The 21,743-nt window shown below is 42.8% G+C and overlaps 1 protein-coding gene across 1 annotated transcript; it reads right to left on the reverse strand.

Annotated features, from left to right (window-relative positions):
- Positions 1–11,239: 11,239 nt before the first annotated feature.
- On the reverse strand, positions 11,240–12,127 carry LOC120914144 (pyroglutamylated RFamide peptide). The gene is given in 4 exon segments (XM_040324662.1): positions 11,240–11,854; positions 11,857–11,920; positions 11,922–12,055; positions 12,058–12,127. Coding segments are annotated over 4 exon segments (510 nt in total). The 3' UTR covers positions 11,240–11,612.
- Between the last annotated feature and the right edge of the window lie 9,616 nt (positions 12,128–21,743).

Genomic DNA, 21,743 nt, shown 5'->3' on the forward strand with positions numbered 1-21,743 from the left:
CATAGTGTTTCTATCTAGGTTCATTCTATGTTTATCAATTTTTATGGGCATATAAAAGACCACGCACTTCCAGATCCCAACTATCTTGACCGAACATAATGGAGGAATTGAACTCCAGATGTATTTAAATACTATCAGGCTGTACACATATGGGAGACTCGTAGATTGGAGTCGACATTTAATAGACAAACTCTGGGGTCGGATTGACAAGAGCAAACTGATGTTTCATTGAAAGTCCGCACCATGGTGTTAAGATAAAATTTCGTCCGATCTAAAGAGGGCACCCTTTGACAGGTCTTACAATACGAATCTGCCTCGCAAATCATTGTTAAAAACCTCTCTCTCGACATTGAACTCGCCTCTGAATGCCCATTCTTGGGAACCCGGAATTTTCTCCAGGCTTGAGAGACATCGCTTTTCTACTCTGCGACAAAATAATCGCTTTCGAGCATTGCTTTTTTTTTTATCAGACGGCTGGCCAACTATAACCGCTCTAATGTAACCCGTGGCCCCTTTTTGTTTACCTATTTGGAATGCTCTGCAGCTCCACCACTTTCTTTATACACTTAAGTCACCAGAGAGGTTTAGACGACAATTAACGATATTCAAAGAATATTGCTCGAAGGAGGGGACTTTGTCACAAACACCTTCAAAAATGTATACTTTACTATTTTCCTCCCCGGAACAACCAAATCTATCTTGGATAGAGAAATGGGAGAGAGAGATGACCTTTAATTTTACAATTGGCCAAAGACAAAATATGACTGAACTTTCTCTGAAATCATCTATTTGTACTAAGATCCAGGAGATGAATTATAAAATATTAACAAGATGATACTACGCCCCACAGAGGCTACACAAATTCTATCCTGAAACATCAGACCGTTGCTGGAGATGCATGGAGGAGGGAGGTACGATGTTACATATTTTTTGTCCAAAAATAACATCTTACTTGAAGGAAGTACGGAACAATATCAAAGATTGACGGTGTCAGCATCCCATGCCTGCCTGGTTTAAAGGTATGTCAGCAGCGCTTGTGGAGGAGTTCTGCCTTTCCTCTCAGTTCGTCAGTCACCTAAGGGGTGGGGGGGGTTTGGGGTTCCACAGCAGTGAGACTTATCCCCCAAGTGGATCAGCGCTTGCGCGCAAAGAGAACTCTCTTATGAGAAAGGGAGGCCACAGGCATGGGGAGCGCTTGCCACAGGCGTGCCGTGGATTAGCGTGCGTGTTGCCCTATGGCGCAGGCGCGAACCTGGCAATTGTTAAAAATTCAAGCCATGCGAATACAGGTGCGCGACGAGAGACACATAGCATGCAAGTGCTGGGGACCGGCATTGTTTAAGACTCATCTATTCAGCATCTAAGCTGTGGCATTTGATAGCGACATGTTAAGATGCCTAAGACTTGGCTCAGCAATAGAGGCATAATAATTAGTACCTCTGCTTTGTGCCAAGGACTATGTATGCCCAAAGGTGAGAAACGGTGCCAAAGCGCAGCGGTCAGGTCCTGGGAACCCTAGTCGCGCCTCCACAGCACCTGCTTTCCCTGTAACACCTGGAACAGTTAACTATGCTGAATCCTTGTCAGGCATTGTAGCTACCTCCAACACTCCAGCCTCTGCATATGTCACTAAAGATGACTTGGCTACGGCTCTGGCTGGTTTGGAGGGTAAATTGGCTAGTCTGTTCACGTCCACCCCCCAGTCTGGGAAAGAACACAACAGGCCCCTTCCCCTGCTCCTGGGCTGTCGGCTGCAGATCAGGAGTGGGTAGAGGATTCGATTTACCTTTGAGGACCCAGTAGAAGGACATGAGATAGTTCTTCATTAGAAGGCTCAGCCCCGGGGAAGCCTTTGCAACCTCGGTCTCAAAGGTTAATTCAATCGCTCACTGAGGCCGACTCTGTAAAGGGCAACTTATAACCAATACGCCTTGGTTATAAGTTGCCCTTTACAGAGTCGGCTGAGGTCCCCTTTTCATCTCTGGGTTCTCTGAGACCTCCTCAAGGGGCTCATGCATTTCATATGCACCCGTTGCTGGAACGGCTTATTTTTTTCCCGACTGGGAATATCCAGACAGGCATTGTATTCCTCCTAATGTGGCGTACACACGATCGGAAATTCCGACAAAAAAAAAATTTTTCAGACGAAATGTTGGCTCAAACTTGTGTTGCATACACATGGTCACACAAAATTCTGACCGTCATGAACGCGGTGACGTACAACACTGCAACGAGCCAAGTTCAATGATTCCAAGCATGCGTCGAATTGATTCCAAGCATGCGTGACTTTTTGCTTGTCAGAATTTCCGACATTCACTAAGAAATGGAGTGTGCCAACGGTAGACGCTGCTGTCTCTTCCCTGAATAAAAGTCTTACTTGTCCAGTTGACAATGTTTAGGTGTTTAAGATCCAGCGGATTAAAAGACTGGAGTCTTTGCTTAAAGCCTCATTCAGAAGATCTCGAGTGGAAAGAGTACCCTTCTTCCTGTGAGGAGAAGAAGTAGGCATCCTTCATTTAAACGTTCTGCCTCTTCGTCACCTGGAGCATCAGCCTCCAGGCAGTTGCGACGGCCATTGCCATCAGCCTCTAGAGGAAGGCCCAAAAGCCAGGCTCAGGGGCCAGAGAAAAGTCCTGGGGGCAAAAATCTGCTAAGCAGAGCCCCAAGGCCTCCCTTAAAAGGGGTGACCCCCACTCGCATGGGAGGACGGCTCCTGCAGTTTGCAGGAGCCTGGCAGGAGAGATTGTGGACAGATGGATCATCTCCATAGTTTCTCTAGGCTACAAGCTAGAGTTCGGGATTCCTCCGCCTTGTTTTCTAAAATTGGGCGTTCCCAAGGACCCGGTAAAGAGAGCATCATTTTTTCAGGCACTAGATCTGTTGCTGTCTCAAGGGGTGATCATAGAGACCCCCTTAGGAGAACAGGAATGGGATTTTACCCCTTTACAGTGCTCAAACCAAATGGAGATGTCAGACCCATTTTTAGATCTCAATGGTCTGAATCAATTTCTAGACATCTGCTCCTTTTACATGGAATCAATTGGTCAGTGGTATCCTCCCTCCGGGGGGGAAAACTTCTAGTGTCAATAGACATCAAGGACGCATATCTCTATGTGCTAATTTTCCCTGCTCATCAGATATTCCTGCGATTCATGGTAGAGTAGCGATACTTTCAGTTTGTGGCCTTGCCCTTCGGGTTGGCCACCGCACGAGTGTTTGCAAAGGTCCTGGATCCACTTTATCAAGATTGAAAGCCCAGGGTTTAGCGGTAACGGCATACCTAGACGACCTATTACTGATCGATCAATCCGTAAAAGGACTTGATCTGTGTGTAGCCTGCACAGTCAGGTATCTGGAGCATCTGGGTTGGATTATCAACATAGGTCATCCTTGCAGCCAGCAAAGGCTGGAATACTTAGGTCTGGTAATGGGCATAGCCCACAAGAGGGTGTTATTTTTGTTTTTTTACCCCAGGCAAAGGTCTACACAATAAGACATCTGGTTCACACGATCAGGCCAAGGGAAGAGTCCTCCCCATCCGTCTCTGTATGAGATTGTTGGGGAATATGGTAGCTTCATTTGAAGCAATTCCTATACTCAGTTCTATTCAAGACTGTTGCAAAACACTATCCTGTCTGCCTGGAGCAGGAGAAGCCAGGATTTGGATTGGTCGCTAACCGAAAGTTTGCAGAAGGGGAAAACCTTCGTACTGATCACTTGGAACATAGTGGCGACCGATTCCAGCCTTTTAGGCTGGGGAGCATTACTAAAAGAGAATGCTGTTCAAGGGGAATGGTCAGAGTCCGATAAGACGTTGCCCATCAACGTTTTAGAATTTCGGACAGCACGCCTGGCACTTAGGGTCTGGTCTAACAATGCCACGGCGGTAGCCTATGTTGGTCACCAGGGCGGCACCAAGAGTCGGGCAGCCCAGAAAGAGGTAAACCATGTTCTGATTTGGGCAGAAAAGCATGTTCCTTGCCTATCTGCGGTGTTCATCCCAGGGATAGGAAATTGTAAGGCAGACTTCATTATGCCTCCAGCCATTGCTCCCAGGGGAGTGGTCCCTACATCCAGATGTCTTTCTGGCCATTTCCAGAGGTGGGGTACCCCGGACGTAGATCTTCTGCATCCAGGTTCAACACAAAACTAGACAAGTTTGTGTCCAGAACAAGGAACCCGCTCGCTTGCGGGACAGATACCATGGTAGCTCCTTTTTTTCTGATTTATGCATTTTCTCCAGTTCAATTGCATCCATTGCCTGCTGCGCAGGATCAGAAGGGGACAAAAACGGATGATCCTGGTTGCCCCGGCATGGCCCCAGGAGGCCTGGTATGCAGAAATCGTAAAGATGGCAGGGACAGATCCTTGGCCTCTATCATTGTGCCAGGATTTGCTGTCACAAGGGTCAGTATACCATCTTGCCTTACAAACGCTGAATTTGACGGTTTGGCTGTTGAGCACCTCGCTCTAAAGGATCAGGGACTTTCAGATTCGGTGGGTAACCACCCTGATTAATGCAAGGAAGCTGGCTTCTAGGGCTATCTACTATAGGGTTTGGAAGGCCTATGTTTTCTGCTGTGGAAACAAGGGTTGGCATCCTTCGCAAAAATACCATAAACAGGCTTTTAGGACTTCCTACAGTCGGAAGTAGAGATAAGCTAGCCTTAAAGGGTCACTAAAGGAAAACATTTTTTTTGCTAAATGGCTTCCTTTACTTTACGGCAGTCCTGGTTTCATGTCCTCATTGTTCGTTTTTGCTTTGATGTTGCTGTAAATCCTCTCTGTTCTGGACACTTCCTTGCTGTCTGTTTCCTGATCACCACAGTACTGGGAGATTTCTCTCTGTGGTGACTAATCAAGGAGGTGTGATTACTGTGTGTAAAACGAAACTGGATTGGTGCTGAGGAGTTTAGACAAAGTATCACTGCCCTCTATTGGCTCACTGCCCTCTATTGGCTCTCTGTACATCAGAGAACCAGGAAACAACAGCAACAACGAAACTAAACTGCAGGCACATTATATGATTGATTTTATCTATTTTTAATACCCTGTAAACAGTCATTTCAGCTAAAAAATTTTTTCCTTTAGTGACCCTTTAAGTACTATTAAGGGTCAAATCCTCGGCTTTGTCAGTTCTTTCCAAAACCTCATGCTTCTCACTCCCTAGTGCAGGCCTTTATGCAAGGTGTAACACACATGAATCCACCAATTAAGTCACCTCTGTGCCTATGGGATTTGATTTTGTTTTTTCAGTCCTTCAGGGCCCTCCTTTTGTGCCGATGTGTGATGCCTCGTTGGCTATGGTCACAAGGTAACTAGTATTTTTGATTGCGGTACTTCCGCGAGAAGAATCTCGGAGTTGGCAGCTTTATCTTGTAAAGAACCATTTCTGGTGATTCATAGGGACAACTTGGTGTTACGTCCCCGGCCATCCTTTCTGCTTAAAGTAGTATCCAGTTCCCATTTGAACCAGGATATTTTGCTGCTTTTGTTTTTTCCAGAGACAAATTTGGCAGTGGAAGAGTCATTACAGTTGGCTTCTGGAAGCAACTGCTCGGATACGGTAAACTAATGCGTTGTTCGTGTTGCCAGGGCACTCCAGAAGGGGACAGGCAGCATCCAAATCATCCATCCCTAGATGGGTTTGTCAGATCATTACTCAAGCGTATGATTCAAAAGGAAAAGTCCCACCTTTCCTTCCTAAGAGCACACTCCACCAGGGCAGTTATTGCTTCTTGGGCAGTGCGTCACCAAGCCTCCATAGCTCAGGTGTGCAAGGCCGTAACTTGATCATCTGTTAATACATTCACAAAATTTTACTAGGTGAATGTGGGTCAATAGGAGGATGCCGCCTTTGGGCGCAGTGTTTGCAGGCGGCAGTATAGGTCGCCATGTCTGACGGAAGTCTGCTTATTTGTTTGTGTCTCCCTCCCCTCAGATGGCATTGCTTTGGGACTTCCCATGTAGTAATTACTGGTGCTCTGTGTCCCGTGATGTACTAAAAGAAAATATGATTTTTATAACAGCTTACCTGTACATCACAGACACAGAGGTCCCTCCCCTCTTATGGGATTATTAAATATTGCTGTGCTACAAAACTGAGGCACTCCCCATGTGGGAGGGGTTATATAGAGGGGGACTTCCGGTCTTGATTATGCCAGTGTCCATCACCTGAAGGAGCCTATAAGCCATGTAGTAATTACTGGTGCTCTGTGTTCCCGTCATGTACCTTCAAGAAATGATTTTTACAGGTAAGCTGTTATAAAAATCCTATTGTTCTGAGTAGGGGGAGGAGAGAGAGCTAAGCCACTATGAGTACTGATCTGGATGACTTTGTTGCTTCTGCTGTGGACTTTGAAGGTCACACAGGTAAGTGAAGGCTTGTTTCATGCTCATATACTGCTCGTTAAGAAAATCTAAACATTTGAATGTCCATAGCCTGGGCACATGTACATTTTAGCACTTCACTGTTTTTATTTATTTTTTGGGACAAACTCATATTATTATTAAGTATAAAATTGGCCTCTGTAACAGCCAAGAACATGGTTTCTCTAAATGCCTCACACATGACAGTGATGAAGTACCTGTGTGTTGCGGAAGCAACCAGTCCAATCTTTCCTTTCATGTTTCTGTTGAAGGCAAAGGAAGATCTGAGTGCTGTCTAAGGTTAATACAGTAATCCAGTAGGGCACATGATCTTGCTGCCCATAGCAACAGTATAGAGCCAGAATCTAGTTAGTGTACCGTGTAATGGTAGCTTTTTCCCACTCACAGGCACAAAGCCAAGCCTTATAAGGCTTTTTTGACAGCACCGACATACTCGCTATAGATACACTATGCACAATAAATGGCAAAAAATAGTCTAGAGTGTAAATGTACTTGTGTGCGTACAGCTCACTTGCCTCTAATCGGTTGTAATTCCAGTTCCAATTTACTAAAAGCTCAACCCTTTTATTGATATCAACATTACCACAAACCATGATGAGATTATAATGCAGCATTAAGTCTACCTGTTGTTCAATGGTAAAAGAGCAGAGAAATAGGTGTGTAATTTCTGCTCAACAGTTTCTTGCGTTGTGATGGACTGTCATAATTCAAAGGCAAGCTGTTAGTGGGAAGAGAATCAAACACTTTGCACTGGTGACTTTGTCTAGCGCGATGTTTACCGTTGTGCAGTATAATGGGAGCTGTCGGCTCCCTCTAGACCCCCGCTAGAAGGGGCTTGGCAAGCCCATTCAGCATAGCGGCACTCAGCATCCACCTGCCTCTAATGCACTAATGTCATGAACATGGGGCAAACTGAGCTATACTTATCAATTCAGATATAAGTACAGTTATGCTCCGCTAATTAACACTTGAAAATTTGCATCGTCAGTAAGCGAAGGCCCTCAGTAGGAAGGCACCTAACAATAGGTTTTTAAACGTATTGCTTTCTGTTAGACATGTGAGAAAGGCCCTGCATCTTGACATCCATGTATTTTTTACACATACGTACCTCTCTGTCACATATTATACAAGCTTTTATAGCTTTGTCAAATATGGTTGCAAAAGTACTGTGCAACCGAAAATAATTCTATGCTTACAATTGAGATGTCAAATACACATACTTCCAATAAAAAAAGTTATTTCTTTAGCAGTTATAAAGTCAGCTGCATATGTTAACTATGCTGTAAAGAAAAAAAGGCTACTGACAGGGTATTATTTCCCTTTCACACGTCTTTATTCAGATATTTATCTGAAATTACCGCTATATACCTATTTGTATAATTCCGGGAAAAATTTGCAGAGTGATCGAGCAATTAGAAATACAAGCCTTGCTGTGTGTCACAACCTGTAGAAGTCCGATACTTGTGATTAGTGTTCAAGTACTGATATCTGCAAAGGCTTTTCATGGAAAAAACGGGTCTAATACTGCTCTGGCCAGCATTCCTGCTAAGACCCATTTCACACTGGGTCGCTTTGCAGGCGCTATAACGCTAAAAATAGCGCCTGCCATGTGACCTGAAAAAGCCGTTGCTGTCTCTCCAGTGTGAAAACAGGACGGTAAAAAAAGTCCTACTAGCAGCATCTTTGGAGCCGTGAAGGAGCAGTGTGTATATACCGCTCCTGCCCATTGAAATCAATGGGGCACCGTGACTATACCGCCGGCCAAAGCGCCTCTGCAGAGGCGATTGGCAGTGGTTTTAACCCATTCTCGGCTGCTAGCGGGGGGGATAAAAGTGCCCCGCTAGCAGCTGAATAGCGCCACGAGAAATAGCTTCGCTTTACCGCCGACCCCGCCCAGTGTGAAAGGGGCCTTATTGTAAAAATGCAACAGTCTCTTTAGCACACTAATGCTTTATTACTGAAAATGCTGCAGGTGGATCAGTGGCTTTGTTGTTATCATTGCTCCTGCAGCACTGGGGTCCAGGTTCATGTTCTGGTCAGAACACTACTACGTGGACAGGGCCGCTGATGAGGCAGTACAACTGGTCCTGTTGTGTACTGAGCCCAGGCCTCATCCGCTAAACGGGGGCCCTGGCTGCTTTATTTTTTATTTCTGCCTAAATGGATAAATTAATTTTACTAGACCACACCTACTTGATTACCAGGGCTTAAATTACAATTCCCTGAGCCCAATCATGTCAACAGAGGTGCCCAGGTGGTGGGAGCAGAGGAGAACTTTTTTTATTTATTTTTTAATTTTCAGGGCGTAGTCAGATAAAGTCAGTGTTGCTGTTCTGCTGCACCTTGAGGAGGATGAGGAGTGTTGTTGGGGTGGCCCATCAGGAAGGCTGTACGGGCCCCATGATTCCTAACTGCAGCTCTGTGTATGGCGTTTGCATGTGCTCTCCCTGTGTCTCTATGGATTTCCCCTGTGTACTCTGGTTTTCTCCCACACTCCAAAAAAATACTGATAGGTTCATTGGTTCCTTTCCAGATTTACTCTAATATGTGTGTGAAAGACTGCGAGTTTGTATGCATGTGAGATAGTGACATTAGATTGTAAGCTTCGTGGGGTCAGAGACTCATGAGAATCTACAGTAAGTAAAGAACTGCATAAATTGCTAGCGCTATATACATTCTACTGTATATGTGTTGTGCCGCACTAATCATAAAAAACAGTGCGGGTAGTGCATTTTATTTTTATAACTGTATACATATCTGTAAGGCCTCATGCTCACTTGGCGTTTACCTGCAGCAGCTGTTGGCCTCACATAAAGTGGCAATAGCGCTGCTCAGTGTCCCTGTAACTAACACCAAACCTGAACACTAAATCTCATGCACTGAGGCTAAATGCATGAGGCCTATTAAATAAATGAGGTGCAGTTTTTAGTGCAGTGAGCTGCCACCCACTTTTAAATGAATGGACTGCTTTAACGTGACCTGTCACCTATAAAAGGAGGCCATTATCATTGCAAAAGCAGCCCATCTATACCTTCTTCTGGCCCATGTCTTAGAGCAAAATGGCTTCATTTCTCCATGGCTGCTGAAAGTATTTGACCCACTTGCATGATTTAAACACCCTGCCTGATCCCTTTGACAACCTTTCCTTGTATCTTGTTTCTGTAAACCTTGAACTCTTAGTTCCTCCCTTGAACTTCCTAATTAAGCCATGTCTGTACTTCCTGTTCGACTACACTTCTGTCTTACGCCCCGTCCAGCTACTACTCATTATTCACCCTTGGCTTGTTCATCAACTATGCTTCTGTCTGATCACATTCAGCTACTATGTTTTATTGACCTTGGCTTGTTCATCGACTATGCTATTGGTTATTCCTTATCTACTTTATCTGCTACCTGGCCCCTCTTGCTCTATTACTACTAGGACACAACCTGGTATTGACATGCAGAGAAACCATCCTCAACATCAGGAGCTCTGGTGAAGACTTGCAAGTGCTTGGACCCTGCACCCTGGGTCATCTGCTAAGCAGGTCTGTGTGTGTATTAATCCAGCTGAATATTTATGAATCTTTTAATTGCTACAGCCACTGGCCTCTGAGTTGGACTCCAAACTATGTCATCCAGTGATGTCTGCTTATCATACATTCTGTAATTACCTATGAGCCAGCAAAAGGAACTTTTGCACATGGCAGGAGGAGCTCGTATTGGACACACCTTGAAGTGTAAAATACCTGCAGAGGATATGGAGCAGTGATTGTAGCAGGGTTTTAGGACACAGGCAACCAGAAAAATAAATATAGATGGGCTTCTTTTACAGGGCAAATCATCCTATAAGTGACCTGAGGTTTAAAGCGGACACTAAAGGCAGAATTATATATATTTTTTTAAATAACAAACATGTTATACTTACCTTCGCTGTGCAGTTCGTTTTGCACAGAGTGACCCGGATCCGTGTCTTCTGGGGTCCCTCGCAGCTGTCATCGTCTCCTCCTCGCAAAAGCTTTCCATGTTCATGCAAGCTCCCTCGCATGGTGGAAAAGCTTTTGCGAGCGCGCTCCCGTGATACATCGGCGGCCATAGCCGCTGACTGTATCACTCGGCCCCGGCGCGCCGCGTCATCTGCTGTGATTGACAGCAGCGCCAGCCAATGGCTGCGCTGCTATCAATCCGCCCAGCCTAGCCAATCAATGGCCAGGCTGGGACCCGAACAAGATGACAAGCATGCGCCCGGGACTTTCAAACGGTAAAGGTAAGTAAAACAGGGGCTCGGGGGGGGCCGGTGCTGTCAGATGTTTTTTTACCTTAATGCATAGGATGCATTAAGGTAAAAAAACGTTTACCTTTGCAACCCCTTTAAAGTTCGCTTTAATGCCGCATGCCTCTGTGTGCAGGAATATGCATGCACAAGTGCGAAAGAAGACTTAAACTGTATGTTTCTTTGTTTTGGATAGAACCGGTTAAAAGCTCTGCTGTTTATGTCCAATGGGGGGAAATTTCCTTTCATATTCTGTCTTGAAGACGCAAGTAAATATACCTGATTGGGGACACAAACCGCAATACCATTTGATAGGGTTTCAAATTTCTCCCTATTGAATCCAAAAAAAAAAAAAAAAGTTTTGGATATAGGTACGATTTAGGGCTTGCTGTCCAGGCAGTTCTGAGTGTTACTCCTACAAGTACAGTGACAACATGGCCAATTTAGCCAGTGCACTGCCAGCCTATAAGTCAATGGGTTACCTAGGCTAAGTGCTGCCATTTTAGACAAAAAACTACAGGAAAATTAAAACAACTTGACACATTTTTGATTTGCTGTAACAGACTACCATATATTTAAAGGTACAATGTACACAACTTATTTTTTTTCCTTTTTAATAGTTTGTTGTACAAAATAAAAACTCCAGTTTGATACATTGTTAAACCCCAGTTTGTTTTCAAAGTCTCTTTAGCAGATATTTTAACAGTTAAAATAATATTCATGAGCCACTAGGTTAAAAAAAAAAAACCTGTCAGTTCTCCTATAAACTTTCAATATCTTTCCATACCCAACCGATAAAAGAAACACAGAGTTTGGATGAGTCTTGGGCATAATTGATTCATTACTCTCTCACTTGTATAGCAGGAAGATTTCATTGACTTGTTTGAAAATGGATTCTGCAAATGTTTGCTTTAATGGATGGAAGTGTGCTACAGAATCAGGAATATATTTGTACAGCACTTTCAACAGCTTAAAGCAAGAAGTCTTGCCCGTGACTTTTTTTAATACTTGGGGAACAGGAGATATAAAATAATTTGAGAGACTGGCACGTAGACGCAATGAAATGTTTTGATCTATCGTCTTCCAATCGGAAACTGAAGCCACCTTTTTTTCTATTGTAACCGTTTAACTCTTCAGCCAGTGATCCAAGGGCTGTGCCTACTCGTTTGTCCAGTTGTGGTTCAAAGTCATCAACATCATTCCCTTCGTCTCTCTACCAAACCTAAACCTGAAGCCAGCTCTTTCTTTCCCAAAACCTTGAAGTTCCTTGGCTACACTGGAACATTGATGCCGGGTCTGGTTGATTTCTATCTCTCGGGTTTGCAAGATGTTGGAGGTATGGTGGGATGTTCTCATCCCTGTCCGTCAGTATTTTCACAACTCGAATCTTCTCCCAAGGTTCACCATCCTCCAAGCTTCCTGTAGGCCAAAGCAGGATCCAAGTACCATCAAGAGCAGGAGAGACAGTCCACTAGCACCCTTCATCTAGGGGATAAGACAATAGATCACATTACAATAGATCACCATTACAATGTATCGCCAGCAGTAATTAGAGAGTAAAGTTATGTCTAGCCAAAACCTTTTTACTTTGGGATATGAGTAGGGAAGGGTTAGAGCCTCTGACAGTTTCTCTTTGCTATCTAGGACTCCATTAAAGTATCCTCCCTTCCTGTCCAGCTAACAGTGTTTTCCCCAACAAAAAGAGAGTAATTTTCCAACAGAAATAAAAACCTTTTCATTTTAAGAAGTAGGAAAAGGTTAAGAACCCACCACCTTTATTTTCCATATTTGTCCCTGTTGCAGATTTTCCTTACTAATTATCTATTGAAGTGTTGTCGGCAAGACTAGAAGTGAGCATAAAGTTTCCAACAGAGCCCCAGATAGACGTTGTAATCCTTTCCCTAAAAGGAAATAAATGTTTTTTTGATGAACACCATATTATGCAAAGTTTATTGTGAGCCGCTAGAAACAATGAGGCCCCTTGTATCCCTATGTAGGCCCAAGAGAACTTTAAACAGTTTTGCTACATGTGAACCCACTGTATTAACTGTATGTAGCCTCAGCTACATACAGTATATAGCACTCTGTTTTGAGTGTGAGATGAGGCCTTCCTGTTTCACCTCCGGAACAAAATAGCGCTGGGCTTAGCAGCACTCGGCCATTCGTAGGCAGCTTTGTATTCGTCAATACAAAACTTCCTTTGATTGCTGAGTCAGAGAATGTGACATCATCAGACTGCCTTGTCACCAGAAGAAGCTTGATGTTCATTGATGAAATACAAATCTGCTTTTGATGGTGGAGTGCCGCTCAGCTGACGCTTGTGTCACATCCAGACATATAGTGCTATATACTGTATGCTAATCCAAAGAAGTGTTGCGCTATCCATATAAAATGCATACTGTGTAAATGTATGTGCGTGTGTTTTTTTTTATATGTGTTTGTGTGTGTATGTATATTATATGTATGTATATATATGTATATATATATATATATATATATATATATATTATAAAATGACAATTACCACAATAAAAAACTCATAAACCAACAGTTTAATGTGCAAAATAGAAAAGATAATTTATGGTCAAGTGAAGTCCATCAGATAAAGAGAAAGTGTACTTGTGCAAAAAGTTAATTAATATGCATAAGTGTTAGCAAGGTTCCACACTAAAAAGAGGACTTCACATCCAAAGTGCACACCCCACTCACAAGCCGCTTACCAGCTGCTATGACACCGAGATGGGAGTCTGGCTGCAACATTATCCCAGTATTCACCATGGGATGGATGCATATCAGGAACCGAAATCCCAAGGAGGATTATCACATAACCAGGATGGTCAACAATGTGCTCAGTTGGAGAGAAACACAGGAGGGACTCGGTGTAGTAATTAATAGTGCAAGGCTTTTTAATGAAGGTTAAAACGACTTACAAAATAGCGGTAAAATTGCATGTATTGCAGTTTATCACATACAGGCACTCCAGGTAGTACAGTAAGGTCACCACTGTAGCTACTGATGCATTTTGTTTCAAAAGAACATTCTCAAGGGATAGAGGAGAATATTTATGTGCAGCTATCTCCGGGATAATTTGGTTGTTTCTTTATGGACACTGTTTGCTCAACTTAATTTGGAATTTTTATACTGTATGTAGCTGAGGAATATACTAGTGTAGCAAATAGTTTTTTTGGGCCCACTTTGGCCTACAAGGGGCCCTGTCTGTGATTTTTGGACCCATCTTCTGACATACTAAAAGAAAATGCTCATTGTTCTTGTTGAAAAGTAAAGTTGTAGATCAACTTTATACTTTTCAAACTGTACGGATATCTAGTGTGAGTGTATTTAACATTGAAGGTAAACAATAATTGGGGGAATTTATAAAAACTGGAGCAGATATAATCTGGAGCAGCTGTGCATGGCAGGCAGTTCACTTCTATTTTCACCTTCTTCAGTTTAGCTTGAAAAATGAAAGATACAAGCTGATTGGTTGCTTTGCAAAGCTGCCCCAGATTCTGTCTGCCTCTAATTTTGATCAATTCTCCTCAGTATTTTTAGCAATTTTATTTTTATACAGTTTAACAATTCTAGATACCTGTTCTTGTTTTTGTAATGAAAATAACTATAGAGATATGAAGATTAGTCACTGGGGGATAACTGTATTTCAATGCAATCACTCAGCTCGTTAAAGCAGTTGTAAACAAAGAAAAAACCTGCAAGACAAAGGCATAATGAGCAATATGCATCACATACTAGCTCATTTAGAAATACTTACCATAAAACTAAGCCTGCTAGTGGCGCCCACACATTGGTGAGACGGTGTTTCTTCCTGGGTTTGCAGCCCCTGTCACTATAAGTGGCCAGACCACAATGTTCTCACTCCTGTGCCACGTGTGTGGGAGCCTCTGTTTACGGCATGGACTCTGAAGTTTGGCACAGGTAAGCCGGACATTCAGAGTGAATGTGCTAATGATGGTCAACGGCTGCAAGCAATCTGAATATCTCCTAAAACTCTGCAAGTTTTAGAAGATATTCACCGTATTGGCTTACCTGTAGGCTATCAAGTAAAAAATAAGACTTTTACTTCCACTTTAACAACCGCTGAGATATCTCAGCCACATATAGAGTGTTTGTTTTAAATTAGTCCCTCACTTAACCAATCGCGAAAGTTCACAAAAGCCAGTATAATGACACTCGCAGCGGGAGTGTGCCCGCGGGTCCCGCAGATTCGATGTCCGCCGACGCCCACGATCACAGCGAGGAGAGCAGAACAGGGACCTGCCTATGTTAATGAGACATTTCCCTGTTCTGCCTAGTAACATGACAGAGATCTCCTGTTCTCTGTCATCGGGAACATCGATCTCTGTCCTGTCAGTAGTAGCCCATCCCCCAACAGTTAGAACACACAGTAAGGAACACGCGTAACCCCTTGATCGCCCCCCTAGTGTTTAACTCTTTCCCTGCCAGTGATATTTATACAGTAATCGGTGGCTATTTTAGCTCTTGAGCGATGTATAAATGTCAACGTTCCCAAAATAGTGTCAAAAGTGTCCGATCTGTCTGCCGCAATGTCGTAGTCCCGTTAAAAATAGCAGATCACCGTCCGTTACTAATAAACCAAAAAAAAATAATAAAAATGCGATAAATCAATCCCCTCTTTTGTAGATGCTTTAACTTTTGCTCAAACCAATCAATATACACTTATTGGGATTTTTTTTTGTATACTTTTGGGGGATATTTTTCATAGCAGAAAGTAAAAAACATTTTGTTTTTTAAATTGTCGGTCTTATTTTTTTTATAGCGCAAAAATTTAAAACCCGCAGAGGTGTTCAAATAGCACCAAAAGAAAGCTATAATTGTGGGGAAAAAAAGGACGGCGCATTTTGTTGGGTACAGCATAAAGTGACACAGTTTAAAGTGACACAGTGCCAAATTGTAATAAAGTGCTCTGGTCAGGTAGGGGGGTAAACATCTTCCAGGCCTGAAGTGGTTAAAGACTTGCATTGGGTGAAGAGCAGTGAAGCACAACCATTGTGTAGACCTGCAAAGAGGAAGTAAAACCTGTGTATGTAATAAGCATATGATAGCTGTCTGCTTTAGGAGATTGCAAATTTTAAGTATTTACAGGGGCAGCTTCCATTTACATACACACACACACTGTGTGTGTAAATGTATATATATGCGTGTTGTGTATGTATGTGTGTATATATATATATATATATATAATATTATATATATATTTATTACACACACACACACGGTATAATAAGCTAATAAGTATTGAACACATCACCATTTATTTTAGGTAAAATGTATTTCTAAAGATGCTGTTGATATAAAATTTTCTCCACATGTCGGTAACAACCCATGCCATTTATACATACAAAGAAACAAAAACAAATTAAGTTCAGAAATGAAGTTGTTAATACAATGGAATGACACAGGGAAAAAGTATTGGAATGCGTTAACTGAAATGTTTTTAATACTTGGTACAAAATCCTTTGTTGGTAATGACAGCTTCAAGACGCCTCCTTTTTTTTCCCCCCTTTGTTTTTAACCACTTGCCGCCCGCCAATGACAGATTGGCGGCGGCAAAGTGGTTGCTAAGTTCCTGACTGGACGTCATATGACGGGGGGCCGCATCGCGGCGATTGTTGTTGCGGGTGTCAGTCTGACACCCCGCAACACCGATCTAGGTAAAGTGTCTCTCCTGGAGACACTTTATCACGTGATCAGCCGTGTCAAATCACGGCAGATCACGATGTAAACAGGAAGAGCCCGTTGATGGCTTCTTCCATCACTCGCGTCTGACAGACGCGAGTAAAGGAGAGCCCCGATCGGCGCTCTCCTGACAGTGGGGGTTTCGCGCTGATTGTTTATCAGCGCAGCCCCCCCTCGGATCGCCACACTGGACCACCAGGGAAGCCCACACTAGACCACCAGGGAATAAAAAAATAAAAAACGGGGCAAAAAAAAAAATAGTAAAAAAAAATAAATAAAAAAAAGACAGTAAAAAAAAAAGATGCCAATCAGTGCCCACAAATAAGCACTGATTGGCAACATGGATCCATCAGTGCCACCCCTCAGTGTCCATCAGTGCCACCCCACAGTGCCAATCCATGCCCAGTGCCCACCTATCAGTGCCCATCAGTGCCACCTATAAGTACCCATCAGTGCCACCTATAAGTACCCATCAGTGCCGCCCATGAGTGCCCATATGTGCCGCCTATGAGTGCCCATCAGTGCCGCCTATGAGTGCCGCATACCAGCGCCACCTCATCGGTGCCCATCAGTACTACCTTATCAGTGCCACCTCATCAGTGCACATCAGTGCCGCCATATCAGTGCCCGTAATTGAAAGAGAAAACTTACTTATTTACAAAAAAAATTACAGAAAAAAATAAAACTTTATTTTTTTTTCAAAATTTTCAGTCTTTTTTTAGTTGTTGCGCAAAAAAAAAAAATCGCAGAGGTGATCAAATACCACCAAAAGAAAGCTCTATTTGTGGGGAAAAAAGGACGCCAATTTTGTTTGGGTACAGTGTAGCATGACCGCGCAATTGTCATTCAAAGTGCGACAGTGCTGAAAGCTGAAAATTGGCTTGGGCGGTAAGGTGCGTAAGTGCCCTGTATGGAAGTGGTTAAACATTTATTCAATTGTTATTGGGGTCAAATCAACGTACATTTTTGACCACAGTGATGAGAAAATTCAAACAGGGTGGAATGTTTTCTTGAACAAAGTCCACTCATTCCAAAACCGAGTAAAATTACATTTTGAACTACTTTCAAATGCCATTCCTGAAGACAAACTGAGAACTTTTAACACATTTTTATATGAATTTCGTGTTCAAAAATGTATTAGTGTATGACTAGCATTAAATCAGTGATGGGAGAAGATAAGCTTCAGGATACCACAGACAATACTGTACGTTGCCCTTTAAGTGCCTAGCCGTGGGTCGTGTGCGCGCCGGCGACCCAGTCCGAGCTCTGTGACCGCACCCGCAGGACCCGCGGACCGCGATCGCCACCGGTGTCCCGCGATCGGGTCACAGGAGCTGAAGAATGGGGAGAGGTGAGTGTAAAGCCTTTCCTCCGTTCTTCTCTGGTGGCTTGTCACTGATTGTCTGTTCCCTGTATAGGGAACGATGATTAGTGATGTCACACGTCCAGCCACGCCCCCCTACAGTAAGAATCACTCCTTAGCGCCCCCTAATGGTTAACCCCATTGCTGCCATTGTCATTTTCATAGTTATCAGTGCATTTTTATAGCACTTTTCGCTGTGAAAATTACAGCAGTCCCAAAAATGTGTCAAGTGTCCGACTGTGTCCCGCCATAATGTCGCAGTCACCGAAAAGATCGCTGCCATTACTAGTATAAAAAATAATATTATTAAAAATGCCATAAACTTATTTTGAAAAAAACGCTATCAACTTTTGCGCAAATCAATCAACGCTTCTTCCATTGTGTTTTTTTATTTTACCAAAAATATGTAGAAGAATACGTATCGGCCTAAACTGAGGAAAAAAAATGTTTTTTATGTATTTTTTGGGGATATTTATTATAGCAAAAAGTAAAAAATATAGAATTTTTTTCAAAATTGTCGCTCTATTTTTGTTTATAGCACAAAAAATAAAAACCGCAGAGGTGATCAAATACCACCAAAAAGAAAGCTCCATTTGTGGGAAAAAAAGGACGTCAATTTTGTTGGGAGCCACGTCGCACGAACCGCGCAAATTGTAAGGTAAGTATACCATGTTTATAAAAAAAAAAAGCATAACTTCACAATCACTTTAAGGGTTAATCACTTCTACAGGAATGGCTTTCCTCATCAGCACTAGCTGATTAAAATAAATTATCCATCCTATTTAGAATGACTCAAAACAGGACATTGTCAACCACAGAGAGCTATTGCTTCAGAGTAGACACAGGTAGGAATTTGCAACAATGTTTGTTAAAATCTTCGGAATGTTATTTTCTTGACAAACTTGAGGTCAAAGGATAAGAGTGCAAAGTAGGTTGTGCATTAAAGCACAATCTACAGCTAATGACAATGTATACATTTCTCAGGGGAGAACATGTACTGTATGTGTGTAATATGTGTGTGTGTATGTGTATATATAATATATATATATATATATATATATATATATTGTGTTGTGAATATATATGTAAAAACACACATACATTACTGTGGAAACGTTTTAGTTATGTGTGAAAAATTGCGTAAATTAAAAATGCTTTTAGAAATAGAAGTGTTAATAGTTTATATATGCAGTGCCTTTATAAACTATTCATACCTCTTGAAATTTTCCACATTTTTCTCATGTTGCAACCAAAAACGTAAATGTATTTTATTGGGATTTTATGTGATAGACCAACAAAAAGTACATGTAGCGCCCCCTTTTTAGTTAGTGGGGCGTTACACTAAAGTTAGTGGGGAATGGGAGATTTCAGTTGCTCCCATTCTCTATTTGTTAGTTTGTGCTGGTGCCAGTTCAGAACTGCCTCTAGGGTCAGTCTGTGTGTCAGGGGTGCGCCTTCCACCCCTGGGCGACAGTTGGCGCTATAGGGGTTCTGACGGATCCATCCTTCCCCAGCAGCCAATCAGAGGAGTTTCCCTCTTGGGCATGCTGGCGGGGGATATATCTGGAGCACCGGCCATTTTTTCGGGTAGTCTGCGGGGCCCGAGTTCCAGGTGCAGCATCCACCTTCAGGGTGCGCGCATCCGCGGGCCCCATCCTCATGGCCGGTTCAGGTTGGGGCTGTGCACCTCGCGGAGCCTTCTGTTGATGAAGAAAGGGACCCCAGCGGCTTGCTGGGTTCCAGATCCTAAGCTGGAGGCTGAAACTGTGGGGGATTGCTCGGGAGAACCTAAGTGCAGAGGTTGTCTGTGAGGCCTGGACAACCACCGAGGATCCGATCACCGTGCTACGTTACAGGTATTTTTTCTTTTGCTGTCAGTGGGTGATCCTGTAGAACAAAACTTACTGGGAGGATTCGCTATCCTTACACTTCAATTATACAAGAGAATTTACTACGCCTGTGGCAGAGACATGGTTTCCCTCCCAGTGATCTGATTATTGCGAGCGACCTTTTGGCTACCGGGTCATTTAATTGCCTGTCCAAGGGGCACTTACCCACCCTGGCGTTTGAATTATCTGAGCCGAGAGCAGGCTTGCTCTCTATGTTTTTTGATATCCAAGGCCTGACGCTACATAGTCCTTCCTACTCATCAACCTTTTTTCCTATACTGTGTGTCATGTTGATGTTGGCCTTGTTGGCCGAGGATAAAGCATTAAATACTCACGCTACCTGCTGGACAACTTGTTCTTTTATCCACACTCACAAGCATCACCATTTGACAGAAGAATTTGGTAACTTAATATGCCGATCCAAATTAACCAGCGGCTCCTCGGGGGTAGCGCTACATACATAATTGTGAAGTGGAGGAAAAATTATAAATTGTTTTCAATTTTTTTTTTTACAATAAATTTGAAAAGTGTGGTGTGCATTTGTATTCAGCCCCCCTGAGTCAATACTTTTAGAACCTTAAACTGCAATTACAGCTGCAAGTCTTTTGGGATGTTTCTACAGCTTTGCACTTCCTAGAGTGAAAATTTTTGCCCGTTTTTCTAAGCAAAATAGCTCAAGCTCTTCGTCAGATTGGATGGAGAGCATCTATGAAAAGAAATTTTCAAGTCTTGCCACAGATTCTCAATTGGATTTAGGTCTGGACTTTGACTGGGCTATTCTAACACATGAACACATCTAACTTGTCTAACATTCCATTGTAGCCTCTGGCTGTATGTTTAAGGTTGTTGTCCTGCTGGAAGGTGAACCTCAGCCCCAGTCTCAGTCTTTTCCAGACTTCCTCTAAGATTTGCCCTTGTATTTGGCTCCATCCAACTTCACATCAACTCTGACCAGTTTCCCCTGTCCCTCCTGAAGAAAATAATCCCCACAACATAATGTCTGCCACCACCATGTTTCACGGTGGGGATGGGAGTGTTCAGGGTAATGTGCAGTGTTAGTTTTCTGCCACACATAATGTTTTGCTTTAGGCCAAAAAGTAAAATTTTGGTCTCATCTGACCAGAGCACCTTCTTCCACATTTGCTGTCCCCCACATGGCTTCTCCTGAACTTCTTATGGCTTTCTTTCAACAATGGCTTTCTTCTTGCCATTCTTCCATAAAGGCCAGATTTGCGGAGTGCAAGACTAATAGTTGTCCTGATTTTTTTTTATAACCTAACCCTGCTTTAAACTTCTCCACAACTTTATCCCTGACCTGTCTGTGTTCCTTGGCCTTCATGATTCTGTCTGTTCACTAAGGTCCTCTAACAAACATCTGAGGGCTTAGAACGGCTGTATTTATACTGAGATTAAATTACACACAGGTGGGCCCTATTTACTATATATGTGACTTTTGAAGGCAATTGGTTCCACTAGATTTTAGTTAGGGTTATCCGTGTAAAGGGGACTGAATACAAATACACGCCATACTTTTCACACATTTATTTGTAAAACATTTTGAAAACCATGTATAATTTTCCTTCCACTTCACAATTATGTGCCACTTTGTGTTGGTCTATCGCATAAAATACATTTATGTTTTTGGTTGTAACATCACAAAATGTGGCAAATTTCAAGTGTATGAATACTTTTTCAAGGCACTGTATATACACTGCTCAAAAAATTTAAGGAACACTTTTTAATCGGAGTATAGCTTCAAGTCAATTAAACTCCTGGGATTTTGATCTGGTCAGTAAAGTAGCAGAGGGGGTTGTTAATCGGTTTCAGCTACTTTGGTGTTAATGAAATTAACAACAGGTGCACTAGATGGGCAACAAAGATACAACCTCCAAAACAGGAATGGTTTTACAGGTGGAGGCCATTGACATTTTTTCATATTTTCTGACTGTTTTTCACTAGTTTTGCATTTGGCTAGGGTCAGTGTCACTACTGGTTGCATGAGGGGATACTTGGACCCTAGAGGTTGCACAGGCAGTCCAACTCCTTCAGGATGGCATATCAATATGTGCCATTGCCAGAAGGTTTGCTGCATCTCCCAGCCACAGTCTCAAGAGCATGGCAGTTACTCTAGAAG

Source organism: Rana temporaria, chromosome 9 (genome assembly GCF_905171775.1).
Source record: "Rana temporaria chromosome 9, aRanTem1.1, whole genome shotgun sequence".
NCBI lineage: Eukaryota > Metazoa > Chordata > Amphibia > Anura > Ranidae > Rana > Rana temporaria.